The 17,881-nt window shown below is 59.8% G+C and overlaps 2 protein-coding genes across 5 annotated transcripts in view; one reads left to right on the plus strand and one right to left on the minus strand.

The window, feature by feature from the left end:
• ADCY1 (adenylate cyclase 1) overlaps positions 1–12,107 on the plus strand; it is a 38,188-nt gene extending 26,081 nt beyond the window's left edge. For 3 of the 4 annotated variants that reach the window (XM_037041048.1, XM_037041050.1, XM_037041051.1), the window contains exons 15-20: positions 938–1,054; positions 1,587–1,733; positions 2,191–2,289; positions 4,800–4,914; positions 6,426–6,550; positions 6,679–12,107. In XM_037041048.1, the coding sequence (XP_036896943.1) occupies positions 938–1,054; positions 1,587–1,733; positions 2,191–2,289; positions 4,800–4,914; positions 6,426–6,550; positions 6,679–7,017 (942 nt within the window). In that variant the 3' untranslated portion in view covers positions 7,018–12,107. Of the gene's footprint in view, positions 1–937; positions 1,055–1,586; positions 1,734–2,173; positions 2,290–4,799; positions 4,915–6,425; positions 6,551–6,678 lie in introns of those variants that run through there. The other variant, XM_037041049.1, reaches the window with a different exon arrangement.
• A 2,346-nt stretch (positions 12,108–14,453) lies between these two features.
• Positions 14,454–17,250, minus strand: CCDC201 (coiled-coil domain containing 201). Its single transcript, XM_037041053.1, has 2 exons — positions 17,140–17,250; positions 14,454–15,436 (listed from the first exon to the last, which is right to left on the minus strand). Exons 1-2 carry the CDS (start codon positions 17,155–17,157, stop codon positions 14,957–14,959), a joined length of 498 nt encoding a protein of 165 aa, XP_036896948.1. The 5' UTR covers positions 17,158–17,250; the 3' UTR covers positions 14,454–14,956.
• Positions 17,251–17,881: the final 631 nt, after the last annotated feature.

Consider the following 17,881-nt stretch of genomic DNA (forward strand, 5'->3'; position numbering starts at 1 on the left):
CCAGCCAGCTATGAAGGCAGTGCCATCTGGCATGAGCAGTGGGACTGGGACTGGAGGGAAGATGACACAGCAGGGCTGGCGGGACAGCTTCGGTGACCCCTACTGAGGGTCTGAGTTTGGTGGTTTTGTGAGTAGTGAGTTTCCCATCTCCAAAGGCATTCAAGCAACTGCTCGTCTACTTTCCGTAGACAACTGCCTGGAGCTGGTGTGACCCAAGGGCAGGCTTATGTTGTGGGAAGGGCTCTGTGGACACCTGGTCCCCAGAGGTGGCAGAGAGGGACCCTGGAAATGGGGTGAAGCTCCCTATTGTCTGTCCTTTGAAAGTTCCAGCAGACAGGGTAGTGACTTTCCCAGAAGGTCACGGGTCCTGTGGGTGGCTGTCTCCTCAGTCTGCGTCTCCTCGGGATTTGGGTTGGAATGGGCCTGGTGTGGGCCTTCGGTGTCTCCGTGCTCGGTTCATTGATGAGAAAGGAGCGTGTGTTCATGACGTCGGGGAAGGTGCTCAGCAGACACGTCACTTGTGGGGCCCGTTAGTGGTGCCGAAGCAGACATTGTTCACAACACGTGTGGCAGTGCAGGGGCCCCTGTGGGGAGGGGGTGGGGCTCAGCCCCAGATGGCAAGGAAAAGGTGTTTAGCCAGGAGCATGTGGGGCAGGCTGACGGACACTCACACAGGGGACACATCAGGGGTAAGGGGGCAGTTTGGGCTAAGCTGACGTAACGGGAGTCCCGCTGTGGATGGCCCAGTGGTCTGATGTCATTGGGAGGGTGGGGGGGGGGGACAAGGAGCCTCTCAGATGTCCCGCGTGGTCAGACATAAAGGACAGGCCTGGCTGAGATGGCGGGCAGGGATGCCCCCAAGTCAGGACTCAGCTGGGAAGGGGGTTCTGGGTGTGGCCACGCAGGGTGCTGAGTGGGCTGAACGCGTCCACCGCAGGCAGAGGAGGAGAAGGATGACATGGAGCGAGTGAAGCTAGACAACAGGAGGATCCTCTTCAACCTCCTGCCGGCCCACGTTGCCCAGCACTTCCTTATGTCCAACCCCCGGAACATGGTGAGTGCAGCTTCAGGCACGCCACCCCCAGGCCACCCCCAAGGGCAGGGAGGGCTGGGCTGTCAGGAAGCTCCTGGGACAGACAAGGTACCCAGAATGATGGCTTCCCTTTGATCCAGGAGAGCGCACAGTGCCCCTTGTCCCTGAGGAGGGACAGTGGCTTCCGCAGCTAATGTGTGTGTTGTTGGGGCTGGTCAGAACTTCCTCCGGCTGCAACTGCCCAGTGGAGCCCTGGGGCTGTGGGGCTGCAGAACGGGGCTGACAAATGCTAATTTGAGAGGAAAGAGGCTTGGCCAGCTTTTTGGCTCCCAAGGCACAAGCCTCAAGGGTCAGCCTGACCGGCGTGGCCTGGAATAGCTCCCGGGCTCAGTCAAGGGCCGTGGGCTGCAGAGGCCTCCCACTGCCTACCCTTGCTCTGTTCTGTACTGGCTGTGAGCTGACCACCCAAGCGGCTCAGACCCTCTGAGCCCCTCCCGTCAGCAGCAACGGTCCCCAGCACCAGCTCCCCAGCTGACCCGACCTTTGCCCCCAGGACCTCTACTACCAGTCGTACTCCCAGGTGGGTGTCATGTTCGCGTCCATCCCCAACTTCAACGACTTCTACATAGAGCTGGACGGCAACAACATGGGGGTGGAGTGTCTGCGGCTGCTCAATGAGATCATCGCCGACTTCGATGAGGTGAGTGAGGGTGCTGCCGGCTGCCTGGAGCCGGGTGTCTGGGCTGGGTGAGGCCACCTCCACCCTGGGCGGGACCACCTTCTCTGCAGTGGGGCGCGTGCCCCACGAGGGACAGGGGAGCACGTGTGTCCATCTCCTTGGGTTCTGATAGGACGGGGTAGGGGAGTGCCTCTGGGCAGGCACTGGGTTGTGAGGCTGGTGCTGTGTCTGTCCCTCACCCTGGGGGGCCGGGGGAGGGGCGTGGGCTGGAGCACAGGCCATTCTGTGGCGCCTCCAGCTCCTCTTTCTCAGGCCCCTGCGGGAGCCCCTCTGGCCTGCGTTTCTTGGCTCAGCCCAGACCTGGCCTGGTGCCCAGAGCAAAGGAGACACAGGGCTCAGTGGTGGCTCCGGCGTCCGATGGTCACGGCGACTTGTCTAAAATGTAATGTAACGTTGAACAGTTTTTGTTTTCAACAAGCTCATGGACAAGGACTTTTACCAGGACCTGGAGAAGATCAAGACCATTGGCAGCACCTACATGGCTGCGGCAGGGCTGGCGCCTGCGGCCGGGGCCAAGGTGGGTTGTGCCCAGGAGCTCCACTCAGGGCTGTCCCCACCCCCAGCTGCCTGGGACCCTGGACAGGTCCCCTGTCTGGGCCTCGGCCTGTCCTCTGCATAGGGTTAAGGCAGAAGCCAGTGGGCCACCTTGGCAGTGGCCAGCTCTCTCCAGACACCACCTCCTTTGGAAGGTCAGCACGGGGGGCTGGTCACGGGGCTTCACCACAGTCCTGCCCTTCTCCACCAGCCCACGCCCACTGAGTGTCCCCTTCTCCAGTGCAGACCTGGGCACGGAGTCCTCAGGCTGTCTGTTAAAAAAAACAGAAAAAGGGAGATGCAAAAAGAGGGCGCAGTGAGTGGACAGCAGTTGCAGACATGGCAGATGCTCGGCCAGTCACGCCGCCGACGTGGCAGGCACGCCCACTCACAGGCAGGCCGGTAGAGTGGGTTCAAAAATAATACTGGGTTTCCCACAAGAAACATGTTTTATAAAGATGCACAGAGACACGTTAAAAACAAAAGGGTGTAGAAAGGGCACGTTGACAGGAATAAAAACCCGAGCAGCTGTCCTGACCTTGGAACCCACCTCAGATGAAGGAGCGTTGTCAGAGAGAGAGATACAGGGTCGCCCAGGAGGGTGGTGGAGTCGCCTCTCCAAGACGTAACAGTAACAATCATCAGTGTGTTTGCACTTGACAGGGAGTCAGACAGAAGGTGGGCAGAACAGCCAGCAGAGTTGCCGGGAGTCCTGCTGCTGTAGCTGGCGGTCAGTGCCAGGAGGATGCCGGGGCCGAGCATCAGTGGGGGGAGTTGAGCCAGTAAGAGATTATGATGAGGTTGCAGGATGTGAGGTTGACCTACGAAGGTTGGTGGCCTGCCCGTATACCGGGAACGAACAAGTGGAACTTGAAATAAAAACAAGACTGTTTACCCACGCACAGCCCCTGAGTAAAAACCAGACGTAAATCTGCAATCGCGCACAAGGGCCACAGGAGGAGGCCCACAAAACTCTGGTGAGGAAGGGTCTTCTTCCCGCTCAGGGGCTCCCTGCTGCGGAGGCGCCCTTGCAGCCCCAAGCTGATCCTGGGTTCCAGGCGATCCCAGCAGGTTATTCCGGGATGTCAGCCAGCGGGTCCGGAGTTGAGGAGGAGCTGGAAGACCCAGGACAGCTGCCTGACACTGAAGGAGAGGAATGGGGCGGGGCGGGGGTGGGGCTGACTCCACCTGATTAGAGGAAGCAGGTCAGTGCGGCCCTGACGAGAGGGGAGACACAGGGATTGGGGGAGGGGACAGGGAGCCCAGAACTGGACCCCATGAGTACAGACAAAGGAGCAAATGGAACAAAGAGAGGCTCTTCAACAAACAGTGCTGGAACAACTACACATCCATCCGTCTGTCTGTGTATCTATCGATCTGTTTTTAGAAATGCATCTACACACAGACTTGACACTCTTCACAAAAAGTAGCTCAAAGTGGATCATAGACTGAAATGCAAAATGGAAAACTGGAAAACATTGGGAAGATACCGGAAAACCTGGGGGACTCGGGTTCGGCGACGTGTTTTTTAGGTGCAGCACCAAAGGCATGGCCCATGAAACAGAGCATCGGTCGGCTTGACCAAATTAAAAGCTTGAAGTTCTAATCTGTGAAAAATACTATAATGAAGAGACAATCCACTGACCAAGGGAAATTTTTTCAAGTGAAACTGTTCTGTATTATACAATTTTTCATATACTGGTCAAAACCCATGGAACGCAGAGCCAAGCCTAGTGTGGACTGTGGACTGTGGACTGCAGCCAACGACAACGATGAATTGAAAGTATCTGATGAAGCGTTAGTGGTAACTAATGTATCACTGCGTGTCATGAGTTAACAATGAGGGCGGGGAGGGCATCTTTGTTCTGTGGCTTCAGTTACCTGCAAATCTGACACTGGTGTAAAAACTGTTAAATTAATTTTTTTAAAAAAGCATTAGCTCCCTGAATTTGAGGGCTAGTAAAAAATCCTCTAAAAAAGAAAAGTGAGACATCTTGGCATCTTTAAAAAAATGTAGCGTTGTCATTGTGTCAGAAAAGAAAGGACATTTCCCCACCAGGGAATGATGGCCAGCTTGGTCCCATGTGGGAGGGAGACCCCTGCTGACTTGTTTTCCTTGTTTGTGGCCTGGTGACAGTGTTGTCCTAGCAGCACCTGGGACATCTGGTGCCCACTCACAGGGGCTGCCCGCTTGTCTGCCAAGGGCTGGCCTGGGCTGTGCTGGCCCCCATCTCAGCTTCCTGCCTGTTGCAGGGGCCGCTCAGGGTGTCCTCGGGGATCTGGCGGGGAGCGCAAATCTCTGGCAAAGACTGGCCTGCTGCCCCCAGGGGTGTAGGAATGGGCCAAGGTCAGGGGGCTGCCATGCTGATGTGGGGTCCTTGATCCCAGTGGGCCCATAGGCTGGGCCCCCACACCCAGCAGCGGCCCTGGGGACGGCCCTGCCCCTTGGTCCTCATTCCCCCAAACATGATGCCCGTGTCTGCTCTTGTCCAGGCTAAGAAGTCCGTCTCCTCCCACCTCAGCACGCTGGCAGACTTTGCCATTGAGATGTTTGGCGTCCTGGACGAGATCAATCGCCAGTCCTATAATGACTTCGTGCTCCGTGTGGGTACGTGCCTGTGGCCTTCCTGCCACTTGGCCAGCTCTGCCTTCTGGCACTGGCCCCGGGGGTGTGGCTGGGCCCTGCCCCTGGGAGCGGGATGAGCTGATGGGGGAAGGCGACTCCACCAGAGGGACAGCTTGGGGGCTCAGGGACAGCTGTCTCTGGAAATGGGGTGTCGGTGCCGTAAACCTGGAAGGGTTCAGATCCGGCTTGGTAAACACCCAGAAACCTGTTTATGTCTTGACATCTAGTTATACCTCTGAGTCCACAGGGAGCTGGAGGAAAGTGCTCCGTTTCCATCAGCCAACCCCAAACACGGGCGAGGTCCTGCGTGCAGGGTGGGGGGTGGGGCCTCGTCTTCCTGGGTGCCCCCTCGCCTGGGAATGAGGAGAGGAAGCTCTGAGTGGTTTGCTAGCATTTACAAAACCATAGGGTCAGTTTTGTCTTAAATTTGATTTTTTTCTGAGACGAAGACAGGACCAGAAAAATTCCTACTACGTCTGGATAGAATTAAACCGGGGATTTAAGGTTGCTTTAGAATTTACAAACAGACCCAAATGCTGGGATTGAGTGTGAGGACAGGAGCAGGTGACCCTTAGAGTGGGCAGAGTTCAGATGGACTTGGACCCAGCTCTGCTGCAGGAACCCAGTCCCTCCGGGTCTGGCGGGCGGTGCGCTGGGTCCCACCCCCACAACTTCCGGGTCTCCTCTTCTGGCCCCGGCTCTGACTGACCGATGTGGCACAGGAAGCAGATGAGGGCCCGTCGGGGATGCCGTCCCTCTGTTTCCACAGGGACCCCACAGACAATCCTGGCCATTGTGCCTGATGTCTGGTCACACAGGGGCTGGACGCTAGTCTCGTCCCCCTGGCCTGGGGCATCCTGATTGGTGGTGGGGGTTCCCTGCGTCCACCAGTCATGTATGAAGTGGTCACCTTGGGGTGGTCACTCTTGGGTCGTCTTCTGGCTGCGGTGGAGCTCACGCTCTCCAGTCCTGCCCCGCCCTCCCCTGTGCCCCAACCCCACTGCCCAGGCTCGGGGGCACCGACCAGGCCCATGTCTGAAATGGTGCCAGTGCCCCTGGCCACACCCAGAAAGACCAGCACAGGAGGGCGGAACAGGAAGATGGCCGCAGGGCCGCTTTTGTTTTCCTCTGGGCAGACCAGACCCTGGCCTGTGCAGACAAGGGGACCTCGCCCCACTCAGAGCGTCCTCAAATGCTGTGACCCATCCTGGGCCCCACACCCAAAACAGCCTTGAGGTCCCACCCGGGGACACAGGCAAGGTACCACCCAGGGGGATACACGGAGGTCCCACAGATGAGCAGTCAGCCTCTGTGGCCAGAGTCTGCATGGTGGCTGGCGCTGCTCTCGAGGTCAGGATGGTGCCGCCCCAGGAGGCGATGGTCCTGCATTAGGAAGGGGTGCCACACCAGGTAATCCCCAGAACCTGTGATCCAAAAGGGGCAGTGCATCCCCTGGAAGCATCTCTGGGACCCCCGTGGTGGTTGTCTTCCAGGCATTAACGTTGGCCCCGTGGTGGCCGGTGTGATCGGGGCTCGCCGGCCGCAGTACGACATCTGGGGAAACACCGTGAATGTGGCCAGTCGGATGGACAGCACTGGTGTCCCTGGTAGGATCCAGGTCAGCCACCCCAGTCCCCGAGGCACAGGCCCCAGGCCTTTCAGGGACAATGGTGTCCTCCTTCCTGCAGGTGCAGAGAGTCCCGCCCCTCCTGCCTGTGAGCCCAGCTGCTGCTCTCTCCCCTGCAGGTGACTGAGGAGGTACAGCGGCTGCTCAGGCAGGGCACCTACCATTTCCTGTGCCGTGGCAAGGTCAGCGTCAAGGGCAAGGGTGAGATGCTGACCTACTTCCTGGAAGGCAGGATCAACACAAACGGCTCTCACACCAGGTCCCTGAACTCTGAGCAGAAAATGTGTCCTTATGGAAGAGCCGGCTTCCAGACCAGACTGCCTTCGGGCCAACCCCCTGTGGCCCCCATGGTCGGCCACCCGGTTGGAGGTGGGCTGGGGGCTCAGCAGGGCTTAGGGCTTGCTGCCCGGCCCCCTGACCCACCCCCACCCCCAGGATCAGCTGGGAAGGAGGCTTAGTGGAGCTCTGCTGGCCGCTGGGGGTGCAGGGCCAATGCCCAGGGCCTCCGTTACTCTAGGACCAGCCCGGCCAGCAGCCAGGCTGGGGAAGGGGCCAGCCCCATTGGTGCAGACAAGCAGACATGAGGCTGCTCCATCCTGTCCTCGTGGCGGGGGAGGGTGGGGACTGGCTGCCCAGGTTGGGCAGGTGAGTGGAGGGCTGCAGGCTCCCAGGAGAGCAGGCCTGCAGGAGCCCAGAGTGGCTAGGAATGAGGCCTGGGACCAGACCCAGAGTCGCTGGGCCCTGGACAGACGGCTTGGGGAGACTGAGGAGCCTGGGCCCGCAGCCCAGGGCAGAGGCTGCTGGCTCTCTTCAAGAGTCACTTTTTGCCAAGAACCAGAGGCCGGTCCCCTGCAGCCACATCCCTGCCTTGTGACCAGTGCGTCCCAGTTATGTGGGCTGTCCCCCAGCTCTGTCCTGCTCACCGTGCCAGTGGGTTGGCGTGGCCTCCCGCTTTCCAAGTGGCCTCTTGGGCTCCTGCACGTGGACTGGGGTGCGCGGCCTCGCTGACTCTGCAAACAAGTGGAGCCCACAGCCTGAGGAGCTTCCTTGCCCGAAGGTGTTTCTATGGTGGAACCAGCCCCGGGATGTGGTTTCAGTGTCTACAGCCATAAAACTGGGTCCCCTCCGTGGCCAGCAGGGGCAGTGACAACTTCCAGGAAGTAGGTGGGTCTGTGGGTGTGGGATGAGGTCTCCTGCGCGGGGAGGCCGTGACGCCCCAACTCCACAGCATGGACGGGGCCAGGCCGTGTAGGTGCGCAGCAGTGCGGGGTGGGGACCACCTTTCTCTGGGCAGCGATGGCCATCGCTCTGTTCAAAGCTGGTGGGGGGACAGGACGTGGCCCCTGAATTGGGATGTGGCCTCCAGTGCTGAAGTACACTGGAGGGTGCTTTGCAGAAGGGGTTGAGGGTGCAGCCATGCAGTTTGGAGAGCCCCCCTCTCCAGGGGGCCCATTCGACCTTGTGTCCCCTTAGAGGTTGGGGATGTCAGCAGAGTTGTCAGAACAGGTCAAAGATGAGTGGACGCAGACAGTGGGAGGTGAGGATGCCCCAACCACTCCCGTCAGGGCAGTGGAGGTCACCCCCCAACCCAGTGAGTGGGGGCAGGGCACCCGGGTGAGTGCTGTACACTGGACACACCAGAAGTCCTGTGAGACTCTCAACGGTCACCTTGCAGGGTGGGGCCCCAGTCTGCAGACCACCCCTGTGTGCTCTGGCTCGTGAGGTCCCTGGGAACCACCCCTCAGCCATCAGCAAGGCCACCTGCTTCCTGGGACACAGGGCCGGCAGCCACACCTGTGTTGGGGAACTTGGGAAGCACCTCCTCGTTCATGATAAGACTGTTGTGTTGCCTTATTTATTTTTAATCTAGTACAATATCCATGCACAAATGTTAGGGCCTTTGAGTGGGACCCTCCAACACTCAGCTGCTCTGTAAATAGTGTGCCAGGAGCTGGCACCACCCGCTAATCCCCCCAGAACGGAGGAGAGCCACCCAGTGCGTTTCCAGCACATCACGCCCCCCTTGGCAGTGCTCTGCCCTTTGGAGCACCCCCTGCCCCTGCGTGACTCCTGCTTGCCCGTGCCCACCCTCAGTAGAGCAGAACACAGCCCTGAACTTCCAAATGCTTCTAGGGACTGTCGCCCCCAGGCCGGCCCCTCTGGCTTTTGTGCCACAGACCCGGCTGGCTGCACCTGACCTGTCTACCAGCTCCAAAGCCACCAGGGCTGCCAGGCACCTGGTGCCACGGAAGCAATAATTGTATCTAAACGCAGAGACAAGTGGGGCCTGAGAAGGCCACTGGCTCAGAGACAGGCTGAGTGTGTGATTTGGCCCGGATGGGGGGCGCTGTGGGACGACACCCCCGCCTCCTGGCCTGCCCTGTGCACCCGGCTTAGGCAGCCCCTCTCTGGGGCTGTCTGTGTGCACCGGGATTGGGACCCCTTGCCGGGTTGTCTTCAGGGCTGTCGCTCTGGCCAGGACGCCCGTCTCTAGTGATAAACAGGCTGCTGTGCGCCCTGGGTGAGGACAGGACCCGCCAGCCTCCTGACCTCACATTCCCGTCCCCTTGTAGAGTACCATGTTGTCCTCATGGCCACCTTGAGGCGGCCTCCTGCTTCTACTGCCGCTCCGGCAGGATGGGTGGTCAGCCTGGACTTTGGGATTTTCCCGGGACCTGTCTTGGTTTCAGCATGCGCCCCCTCCTTCTGCACGAGAGTCGCTGTGACCCCGAGGCACAGGTCCTGCCTGAGGCACTGAGCCTGTGTGGCTCGTGAAGCAGGTGCTGCCCAAGCATGTGTCCTGCTGAGCGGTGCCTGTCACAGGGACAGACACCACACCTGAGCACGTTGCGGAGCAGATGGGGGGACCCACAAGGTCGCTTTGGCACTTTTGATCCTGAAAATGTGCAGACCTGCAGGTTCTATGGCAGTGACCCCCAGAAATGGACTTGCCCTGTTTTGTAATGGTTTCCATTAAAAAAAAAAGGTAGAGAAACAAAAGAATCAACCTTCCCAGAGGCAGTTGGTTTGGAAGTATCAGTTAAGTGTTCAGTGTCGGTGAGGAGCAGGCACTGTGGCTGGAGGCCAGAGGGTGTGCGGTGTTCCTGGGCCTGGATGCCCGTTTCCGGTGGCTGGAGGCTCTGGAGTTCATGTTGAAAGCCTGATGCAGTGGTTGGTCCCTCGCTGTCATTTAACACTCCAGGTTCTGCAGCAAGTGGGCCATGAGAAATGTGACATTTTCTCACGGGCATCTTGGGCCTGCACTTGTCTTCCTGGGCCCTTGGGCTACGGTGTGGGTGACACAGACCCAGGATATTCGGGGGCTGCATGGGAGCCTGGGCTCAGCGGCAGGACCATCTCTGAGCCGCTGGCCTCAGGGCCGATCATGGGGACTCAGGCTTCTAAAGTTGGACAGCACAGTGTCCACCCTCATGCGACACATGCTGTGAGGATAGGCCATGGCCGGGTGCCTGTGGCTGGCACAGTGGGCAGTGGGGCAGTCAGGTCGCTGCAACCTCCATGGGCCCTGGCACCCCCACACCCACCAAATCACACCTGAACCAGGTGGTCTGAGGCCAGTCTCCCAGCTGGACCCAGCCCCACTGAGCCTGAGGAGGGTGGGTAGGGGGTAGGACAGGGCCTCCGCTGAGAGGGCAGGAGGGGCTCTGTGGGGCTCAGCTGGAGGGGAGACCCGCTCCCAGCCGCAAGTCTTCCCAGGGTGGCACAGGAGCCTGGGAGGCGATTTTCTGTGAGCTGGTGGGAGCTGCTGAGTGTGGACCTGGAGACAGGGTGGGCCCTGCGTGGGGGGAATGGAGCAGAGGGGACAGGGCTGGTGTGGCCAGCAGGGCAGCGGCTGTGATTTGACTCCCATTTCCCCTCTGAACCCGCTGGGGACCCTGTGGGCACAGCTCGAGACAGCCACCAACATGGAGGCGCTCCAACCTCATTGCACATACATGCCCCCTCCTCTCCGTGGCAGGGCCCCACAGGGCAGGCTGGTCCCCACAGCCCCAGGCCCCACGCAGGGAGATGGGGTTGTGTCCTGAGGGCTGAGCCCTGTCCCGCCTTTAGCAACGGGCCCCTTAGGATGGAGCATGTTCAGCCTGGAAACCCCCTCCCATGTCTGGTCCCACTTTCTGTCCTGAACCAAGTCCCAGGGCACAGCCTGTCTCTGCCTAAGGAAATGTTGTCTGGAAGTCCCGCTGGACATCAGACGCGGCAGAAAGGGGTCCCAGATGCCTCCAAATCACACACACCTCTCCAGTTACCGGAACCCAACCCAGCTCCTGGTCAGAGCCACGCCACGTCGTCGTCACCTTGCTGGCCTGGGGTAGGTGGTCAGTGCCCTTTCCTGGGCACTAGAGGGCGTCTGAGAGCAGGGAGTTCCATAGGTGGAGACATGTGGGGAACACCTCCTATGAACCTCTGCGACTTTCCCAGGCCTGAGCCCTGTGGTCCCCACTGCTGACTTCAGGGGTTTTGGTTTCCAAGGCAGACTCTCACTGAAAATTGATGTTGAAAAGGAGGGTAACCTGGACTCACCCCAGGAGATTGGTCCAGTCCTTTGGGCTTCCCAAGTGTGCGTGGGTGGTGAGCGGGAACAGCCACTTGGACACTGCGTCTGGGCTCCTGGCATGGCGGGCACTTGGCCCCCCCGCAGCCAGAACTTGTCTCTTGCCTCCCACCAGCAACCCCCACGTAGCCCCAGCACGAAGCACACGTCTCAGGGGACTGTCCCCTCATCCTGGGAGCCCTAAGGGAACCCCGCTGCCTCTGCCATGCAGCGGGCGCCACACTCCCAGCACCGTCCTGCCGAGGGGAGCGGTTTTGCCTTCATCCTTGTAGAAACCGTGCACACCCAAGCCATTCGCACGCGGGCTGCATGCTGTGAAGTCCCCGATGGTGTGATTTCAGTTTGAGTTTGGAATCACACAGCATGCGCAGCGAAGGGCCATCTGCTGGCTGGCCGCAGAGCGCCCCGAAAGGGCGGGTCCTGGAGCCTGCGCCTGAGCTCTGGTCCGAGCCCGCCCACCCGTTCACACTGGTCGTGAGCCGCCTTGCACAAGTGAGCATTTGGAAGTACCCACCCCTTTGCGGTGGACCCCGCTCACCCCATTGAGGCAAAGCCCGAGTCCGCTGTGGGCCAGCTGTCCTCCGTGGGGACAGGGTGCGGGGGTTGTCTGTGTCCCTAGGAGGGCCTTTCCTCCACGGGCGCGGTCTCCCACCAGGACAGCTCCGCGGGGCGCGAGCACGGATGCCGGAATGACGGCTCCACATCACCTCCTTGTGATAGATTTGTGTGATCAATACGGGTCTATTTTTACGCCAGCAGGACACTGCAGAGCACCTTCCAGTCTTTTCCGAGATTGTTAAACTGAAACAAGTCATTGAACAATCTGTCCTGTTTTTATTTTAAAAACAAGCGAATGGACTGAACTGTTAAATGTGAATGTACGTTTCTTAATTGCAACTTTTCTACTGAGTGTTTGCACTATACTTTCTGGAATCTTATTTAACAAAAAGTAAAGGAAAAAATTGCTTGACTAAACTCGTGGCCATTTTAATGGAAGAACGAGTGGGTGTGTTGCAACATGCCACCTGTCTGGCTGGGACAGAGGGACAGACTCAGTGATACCCGCCCCCCCTCCCCCCCCCCACCGCTGGGCTCTGCCCTCCTGTGATGACAAAGCCCGTTGAGTGATGGTGGAACTGAGGGTGACACTGTGTGTGAAGGAAAGTGCAGATGGGAACTTAGGGGAGTGTGGTTAGGTGGCTGGGGATGTGGACATCACAGTGGGGTATGACAACCAGAGCAGGACTTGGGGGGGTCCTCATCAACAGGCTGACCGGCAATGTTGGCTCAAACCCTGACTCTGCAGGCCAAGGTTGGGCCAGGTCACGCTCAGCAGAGAAGAGGGAGCGGTCAGGGAGGGTTTGACATTGGCTGGGACACAACTGATACCTGTCCTTGTGGGGAGCCTGTCACACCCCTGAACCAGGAGCAGGAGAAATGGGGCTGGAGCAGGGACCAGTGACCCAGAGCTGGTGGCTGGGAAGGGCTGAGGCCATGTGGATGGGGTGGGGGGGCACACTCTGGGGACCCCAAGTGTGGTGGAGGCGTTGGCCCATTCCTGGTTTTTCCAAGTATGAAACAGGTAGAGACAGGCCACCTGGTGGGGCGTCACACGCTGACCGGAACCAGTTCCTGGGCGAATGCCGTGTCGTGGATGTATCGCTGGGAAGGACAGGCAGAGGAAGATCTGCCACCCCACATATCACACGGCCACAGCCAGTTTTCCTGCCCCTTTCCGCTTTTGTGTTTCTTTCCAAAGATTAATATATGTATCCTTTTAAAAACAAATTTCCCCTCTTTATTTTTGTCAACACCGTTGCAGAGGCCCCCACCCTCCTTTGAATAAAACAGCAAGCTGCAGAGGTGGCCACTCCTGCGTGAGGAGCTAGCTCAGCAAACACATTCCCACCATGCACAGGACTCAGGGACCGTCCCCTCCTGTGAGGACCGTTGTCGCTCTTTCCACATTGGGGACCTGGAGGTGGCCCTTCCAGGGGGACCAGCTTTGAGGTCCACACTCCCGCAGCTTGGGAACCCCCACCCCTGCCTCTCAGCAACCCTGACTTCGCCTGCCTGGGCCACCTACTGTGCCGCCCAGCCTGAGAGTCTGTTTGGGGGGCCCTATTTTGGGGTGTTTCATGTCTGGGTTCATGCCCCTTTGATTCTGCCCCAGCAGCAAGCTTGGCCTCTGTTCCTGAGAAGCACTAGGCTGCCCCACAGGCATGGATGAGGGGGCACAGACATAAGGCTGCTTTGGTTTTTAGATGGAAAATCACACACATGTAGATGAAGTGGGGACATGAGAACATGCCCAAGAGTAGAGCCCAGCTCTGTGCCTGCAACCGTGTGCATCCCCAGAGAGACGCACCTGGGTGCTGGGCCTGGTGGTCCAAGCTGTTTCCTGTGCACCTGAACCTCCTGGGCGCCCATTCCTTCTTCCCCACAGGGGGCAGGGGAATGGGATGGGCAGGAGGGCCCCTTCCTCTGCACTCAGGGAACAAACCCAGTACTGCAGGCCCCAGGGGCCCTCAGGTTGAGAACCCTGGTTCCGGGTTTTTCCTGGTATGACATTCTGAACTCACGACCTGGGATCCCCAGCCTTCACCAGGTGGGCGGGGCCATGAACTCCCTGGTCTTTACCTGCAAAGCATCAGTGAGGCCCCCCCCCCACTGAGCCACAATGGACTCTGGGAAGCAGGTGGTGGGTGGGGCTACACCCCATGGGTGGGAAGGGTGACTCAGCTGGAGCAGCCAGGACCACACTTGGATCTGAGTAACAAGGTCTTTATCAACAGCCCCCCTCCACCTGAGTGGCATGATGTGGTGGGGGGCCCTCAAGGGGGTACCTGCAGCAAGTCCTGAGGAGGGTGTAGGGTGTACAGGCGTATGGACAGATGAGTAGGACAGATGGACAAGAGTCAGGCTGAGCCCCTGCACCCCCTGGTCCCCTACGGTCAGTCGTCTAGCACGGTGAGCTCGTGCTGGGTGGCTTCCTCGATGCTCCAGAGCAGGCGGGCCTCCCACTGCCTCACGCGCTCGGTCTGTGGGAGCAGTGGGCTCACTGAGGGGCACCAGCAGGAACAGCAATGCCTCCTCTGCGGTGCCGACCCCCTACCTGTCAGCTCCTGGGCACCCTGGTCCAGGGTTCCCAGAGCTGATGGGCGGGCAAGGGTGCCCAGGGCAGGTGCCTGACTGCCGGCATGTACCACCTTGGTCATCGGAACCCCAGGGATGGGATGAGCTCCGCCCAGCTGGAGCTCTGAGGGGTCTCGGCTGCCAGCGTGTGTGAAGAGCGAGTGGCCTCCCTGGCATTCTCTTCCCAGCAACCCCCTGGATAGGAGGTCACAGGACACTGGGGGCTGAGAGCCAAGCTCAGAGCAGCACAGGGGGTTGGGGACCCTCCCACTGACTGACTGTTATGTTGGGACCCTTGGTGCCAGCCAGAGTGGGGAACAGGGTGGTGGCCGCAGGGGGTGCAGAGGATGAGGACAGTGAGGGACTCTCCGGGGCTTCTATGTCATCTGCCCTGTCCCCAGCAGTGTTCTGAGGAGTCTGGGGAGCGAGGGGATGGTGGGACATGTATTTTAACAGTATAAGCAAAGGTCCTCCTCCTGGGAGCAGGGGAATCCCCAGAGAGGGGCCCAGATGTTAGAAAGGCCAGTTGCCCAGCGTCCTCTGGCCTGCAACTTCACCAAGCCCAGGCCAAGTTCCCTCAGTGAGGGAAGAACTGTGATCTTGCTCCCAACTGTCACAGGCCACCTCCTGGGGGGGGACCCAGAGCTCCCAGGGGACAGGGACAGGCTGGAAACAGGGATAGGCTGGGGTCAGGGTCTGCCTACCACAGCTGCCAGCTTCTTTGGGTCCCGGTGCCTCCGCCCAGCGGTGTTTGGGATACCGGGCAACCGCACGTTTCCCGTCCAGCTCCCTGGGGCCTCTCCCTGCTTCTTGCGTTGCTGTTGCCGCCGTCGCCGCTGCTGGGTGACCTCAGCTGGCCTGGGTGGCTCTTCCTCAGGAGCCCAGGGGTCCTCCTCTGGCTCTAGCTGCTCACTGGACTCCTCAGAGGCCCAGATGGTAGAAAGCCGTCTCCTTTGGACGGGGGATGGCAGGTCCCAGGAAGACCGTGCAGACAGTGGGGACCCATCAGCGGGGCCCCCTCCCCGGCGGTAGGGAACACGGCCCAGGGGGCTCCTATGCCGGTGCAGGAAGCCTTCCTCAGGGGTGCTGTGCTTCGGAACCGTCCCTGAGGACATCCGTCTGGGCGCTGAAGGGGGGCCCTCGTCCTCAGAGGAGCTCCACTCAGAAACCTGTCAAAACAGAGCTCAGAGGTGGCGTCCTGGGGACAGGAAATGGGGACAGGGGTAGGGCAGGGAGCTAAGCCAGGGGATGGTCATAGAACCCCTAAGGCACAGGTGGCAAACACGAGGCCCTGCTGGCCAAATCCGGCCTCCACCTTGTTTTATCTGGCCCGGCACCTTGCTTCTACCTGGTAGCAGCGCCCAGCTCCTTGCCCCTAGTTAAGGAGTAGTTACATTTATACAGTCCTAAAATTACATTCTGTCCTTTAAAGGCAATTGTGAGGCTGATGTGGCCCCCGGTGAAAACGAGTTTGACGCCTCCGCCCTAAGGAAAGGATTTTTTGTAAGTGTTTTGGGGGAAGAAAAGTAGAAACCTTGTGAATGAGATCAGCTTAACTTTTAACCTCAACCTGAAAAAGTGACAATGCGGACACACTCTGCAGGTGTCTGTCTGAACGTCCATCTGTCCATCGGAGAAGTCCCTTTGGGCAGCCGAGTGCCCTCCAGGGGAGTGGCCCGAGTGGGGCCGAGAGGTGGGGACCCACCTGCAGCGCTGCTCCCAGGGGCATGAGGCCGAGTCCCTCCCCTTCTCCCAGGACCTGCTCTGCACTGGCCTACCTGGGCCCCGGGCTGGTTGCATGCTGGTACTAGGGGTACACCCCCATGGGGCGGGAGGCAGCGTTCTGCACACTCGCAGACGGGGCCTCAGAGCAGGGCCCAGACACATGGAACACACCAGCAGGGAAGGGCTGTCTCATCCGCACCGAGCTCACCAGCCAGCCAGTCGGGGAAACACCCAGAATGAGAGTGAGCCTGCGTCCCTGCCTTGTGCCTTATCCTAAAATAAGTGATGGGGCTGGCATACTGGACTCTTTAAACACTCACAGGTTACTCACAAAAAGAGAATTAAAAAAATCGTACACCACATCACCTACCAAGAAGATTCCAAGGATATGAGACTCAAAAGTGAAAATACAGAGGTGTGAACCTGTGGGGTGGAAATATGGGCGACTGCCCTGTCAGCACGTCAAAGTCAGCTTTCTGATGGAAACCCCAACACGGAAGCCATGAAAGAGAAGAGCTACATGTAATTAAAAACACCTCCGTGAAGCAAAGCGGGAAAGTGCCACTTGGGAAGAGAAGGAAGACAAACCGCGGTTCCCACGGAACCGAAGGAGGGGCCTGGCTGCCTCCAGCCACACCCAGCTGCCGCTGGCCCTGCAGGGACCCTGAACTGTTTCTCATCTATGGCGTTTTTAAAAATCATAAGAGCTCCACGTTTTGGGTAGAATTCTCGGGAAAACCGAGGAAAGATAAGAATCTGAAGAAATTCTAGAAGCAGCCCCAAAAGGGGCTGACCAGTGCAGTGTCGCCTGGGGCCTGTTTCTCACCAATTCTCGGGTGAAAAAGGAAAAGACGCCCCTACTGCTCTGAATCCGGACTCCGAAGCCCCGGACCCAGGGGGTGGTGATGCGGGTCCCTCCCAGCGGGGCCGAGGCTCGGGGTGAAAGGTCGGTTCTGGCCTTCACCTGCCAGCCGTTATCTAGTTCTGCGCCGCCTCTCGCTTCGGACCCGCGCCGCAGGACGGTGGGGGAGGGGCGGTCTCTGGACAGCCGGGTCCCGAAGCGACGCGCGGAGCCCGACCCGGACCGACCTGGCTCCCCTCGCCGGCCCTGCCCCGTCCACCCGCGACCCTGCCCCTCGGGACCCACCTGCGCCCCGGGCTCCATTCCGCTCCCCGCGGCGACGACCACCTCCCCCCAAGCCTGGCGCCCCGAAGTACCCGCGGCGTCCGCGAAGCAGATCGGTGCAGGCGCGCTGAGGCTCACCTGTGCTCGGCTTGCACCTGTCGAGCCCCGTGGCCGCGCAGGCGCAGAAGGCGCGGGGCGGGGCCGCGGGCCCGGAGGGTCTGCACCTGGCGGGTCCCCTTTTGACTCCAGTGTGTCGGGCCACAGGGAGTCAGGATGCCCGTGGACCCTCAACGCGAGCCACGTTGTACGCTCTCTGTGGGCCCCTCAGTCTTGGCATCACCCGACCCTGAAAGAGCTGGAGGTCGTCACCCCAACTCAGCCCCCAAGGCCATGGGGCCAAGACGTCCGGCCGCGTTCTGAGGGCAGCGCCAGGGCAGGGCTGCCGAGCGCACAGCTGCATCCCAGCCTCCCTTCGGAGGGTCTCAAGTTCAAGCCGATGGGGCCCCTGCAGGGCCTGTGGGAGCCCATCTGGCCCAGCTCCGTCTCTGCCTGTGGACTAGACCGGACCGACCTGGGAGCATCAGGGGTGGGTGTGGGGGTGCTCCCAGGTGTCCAGCATTAATGTTCCCGAATCATAGGCCCTCCCCCCAGGAGCATGTGGGGTGGGGGCGGGGCTGGAGTGAGAAGGCGCAGAGAGCCCGCCCTCTGTGAACGCTGCTTCTCGCAGGTCCCTCCTGGTGTCCCCATTTCGGTGACGGGATGG

Source organism: Sturnira hondurensis, unplaced genomic scaffold (assembly GCF_014824575.4).
Source record: "Sturnira hondurensis isolate 20B ecotype Veracruz unplaced genomic scaffold, ASM1482457v3 Scaffold0002840, whole genome shotgun sequence".
NCBI lineage: Eukaryota > Metazoa > Chordata > Mammalia > Chiroptera > Phyllostomidae > Sturnira > Sturnira hondurensis.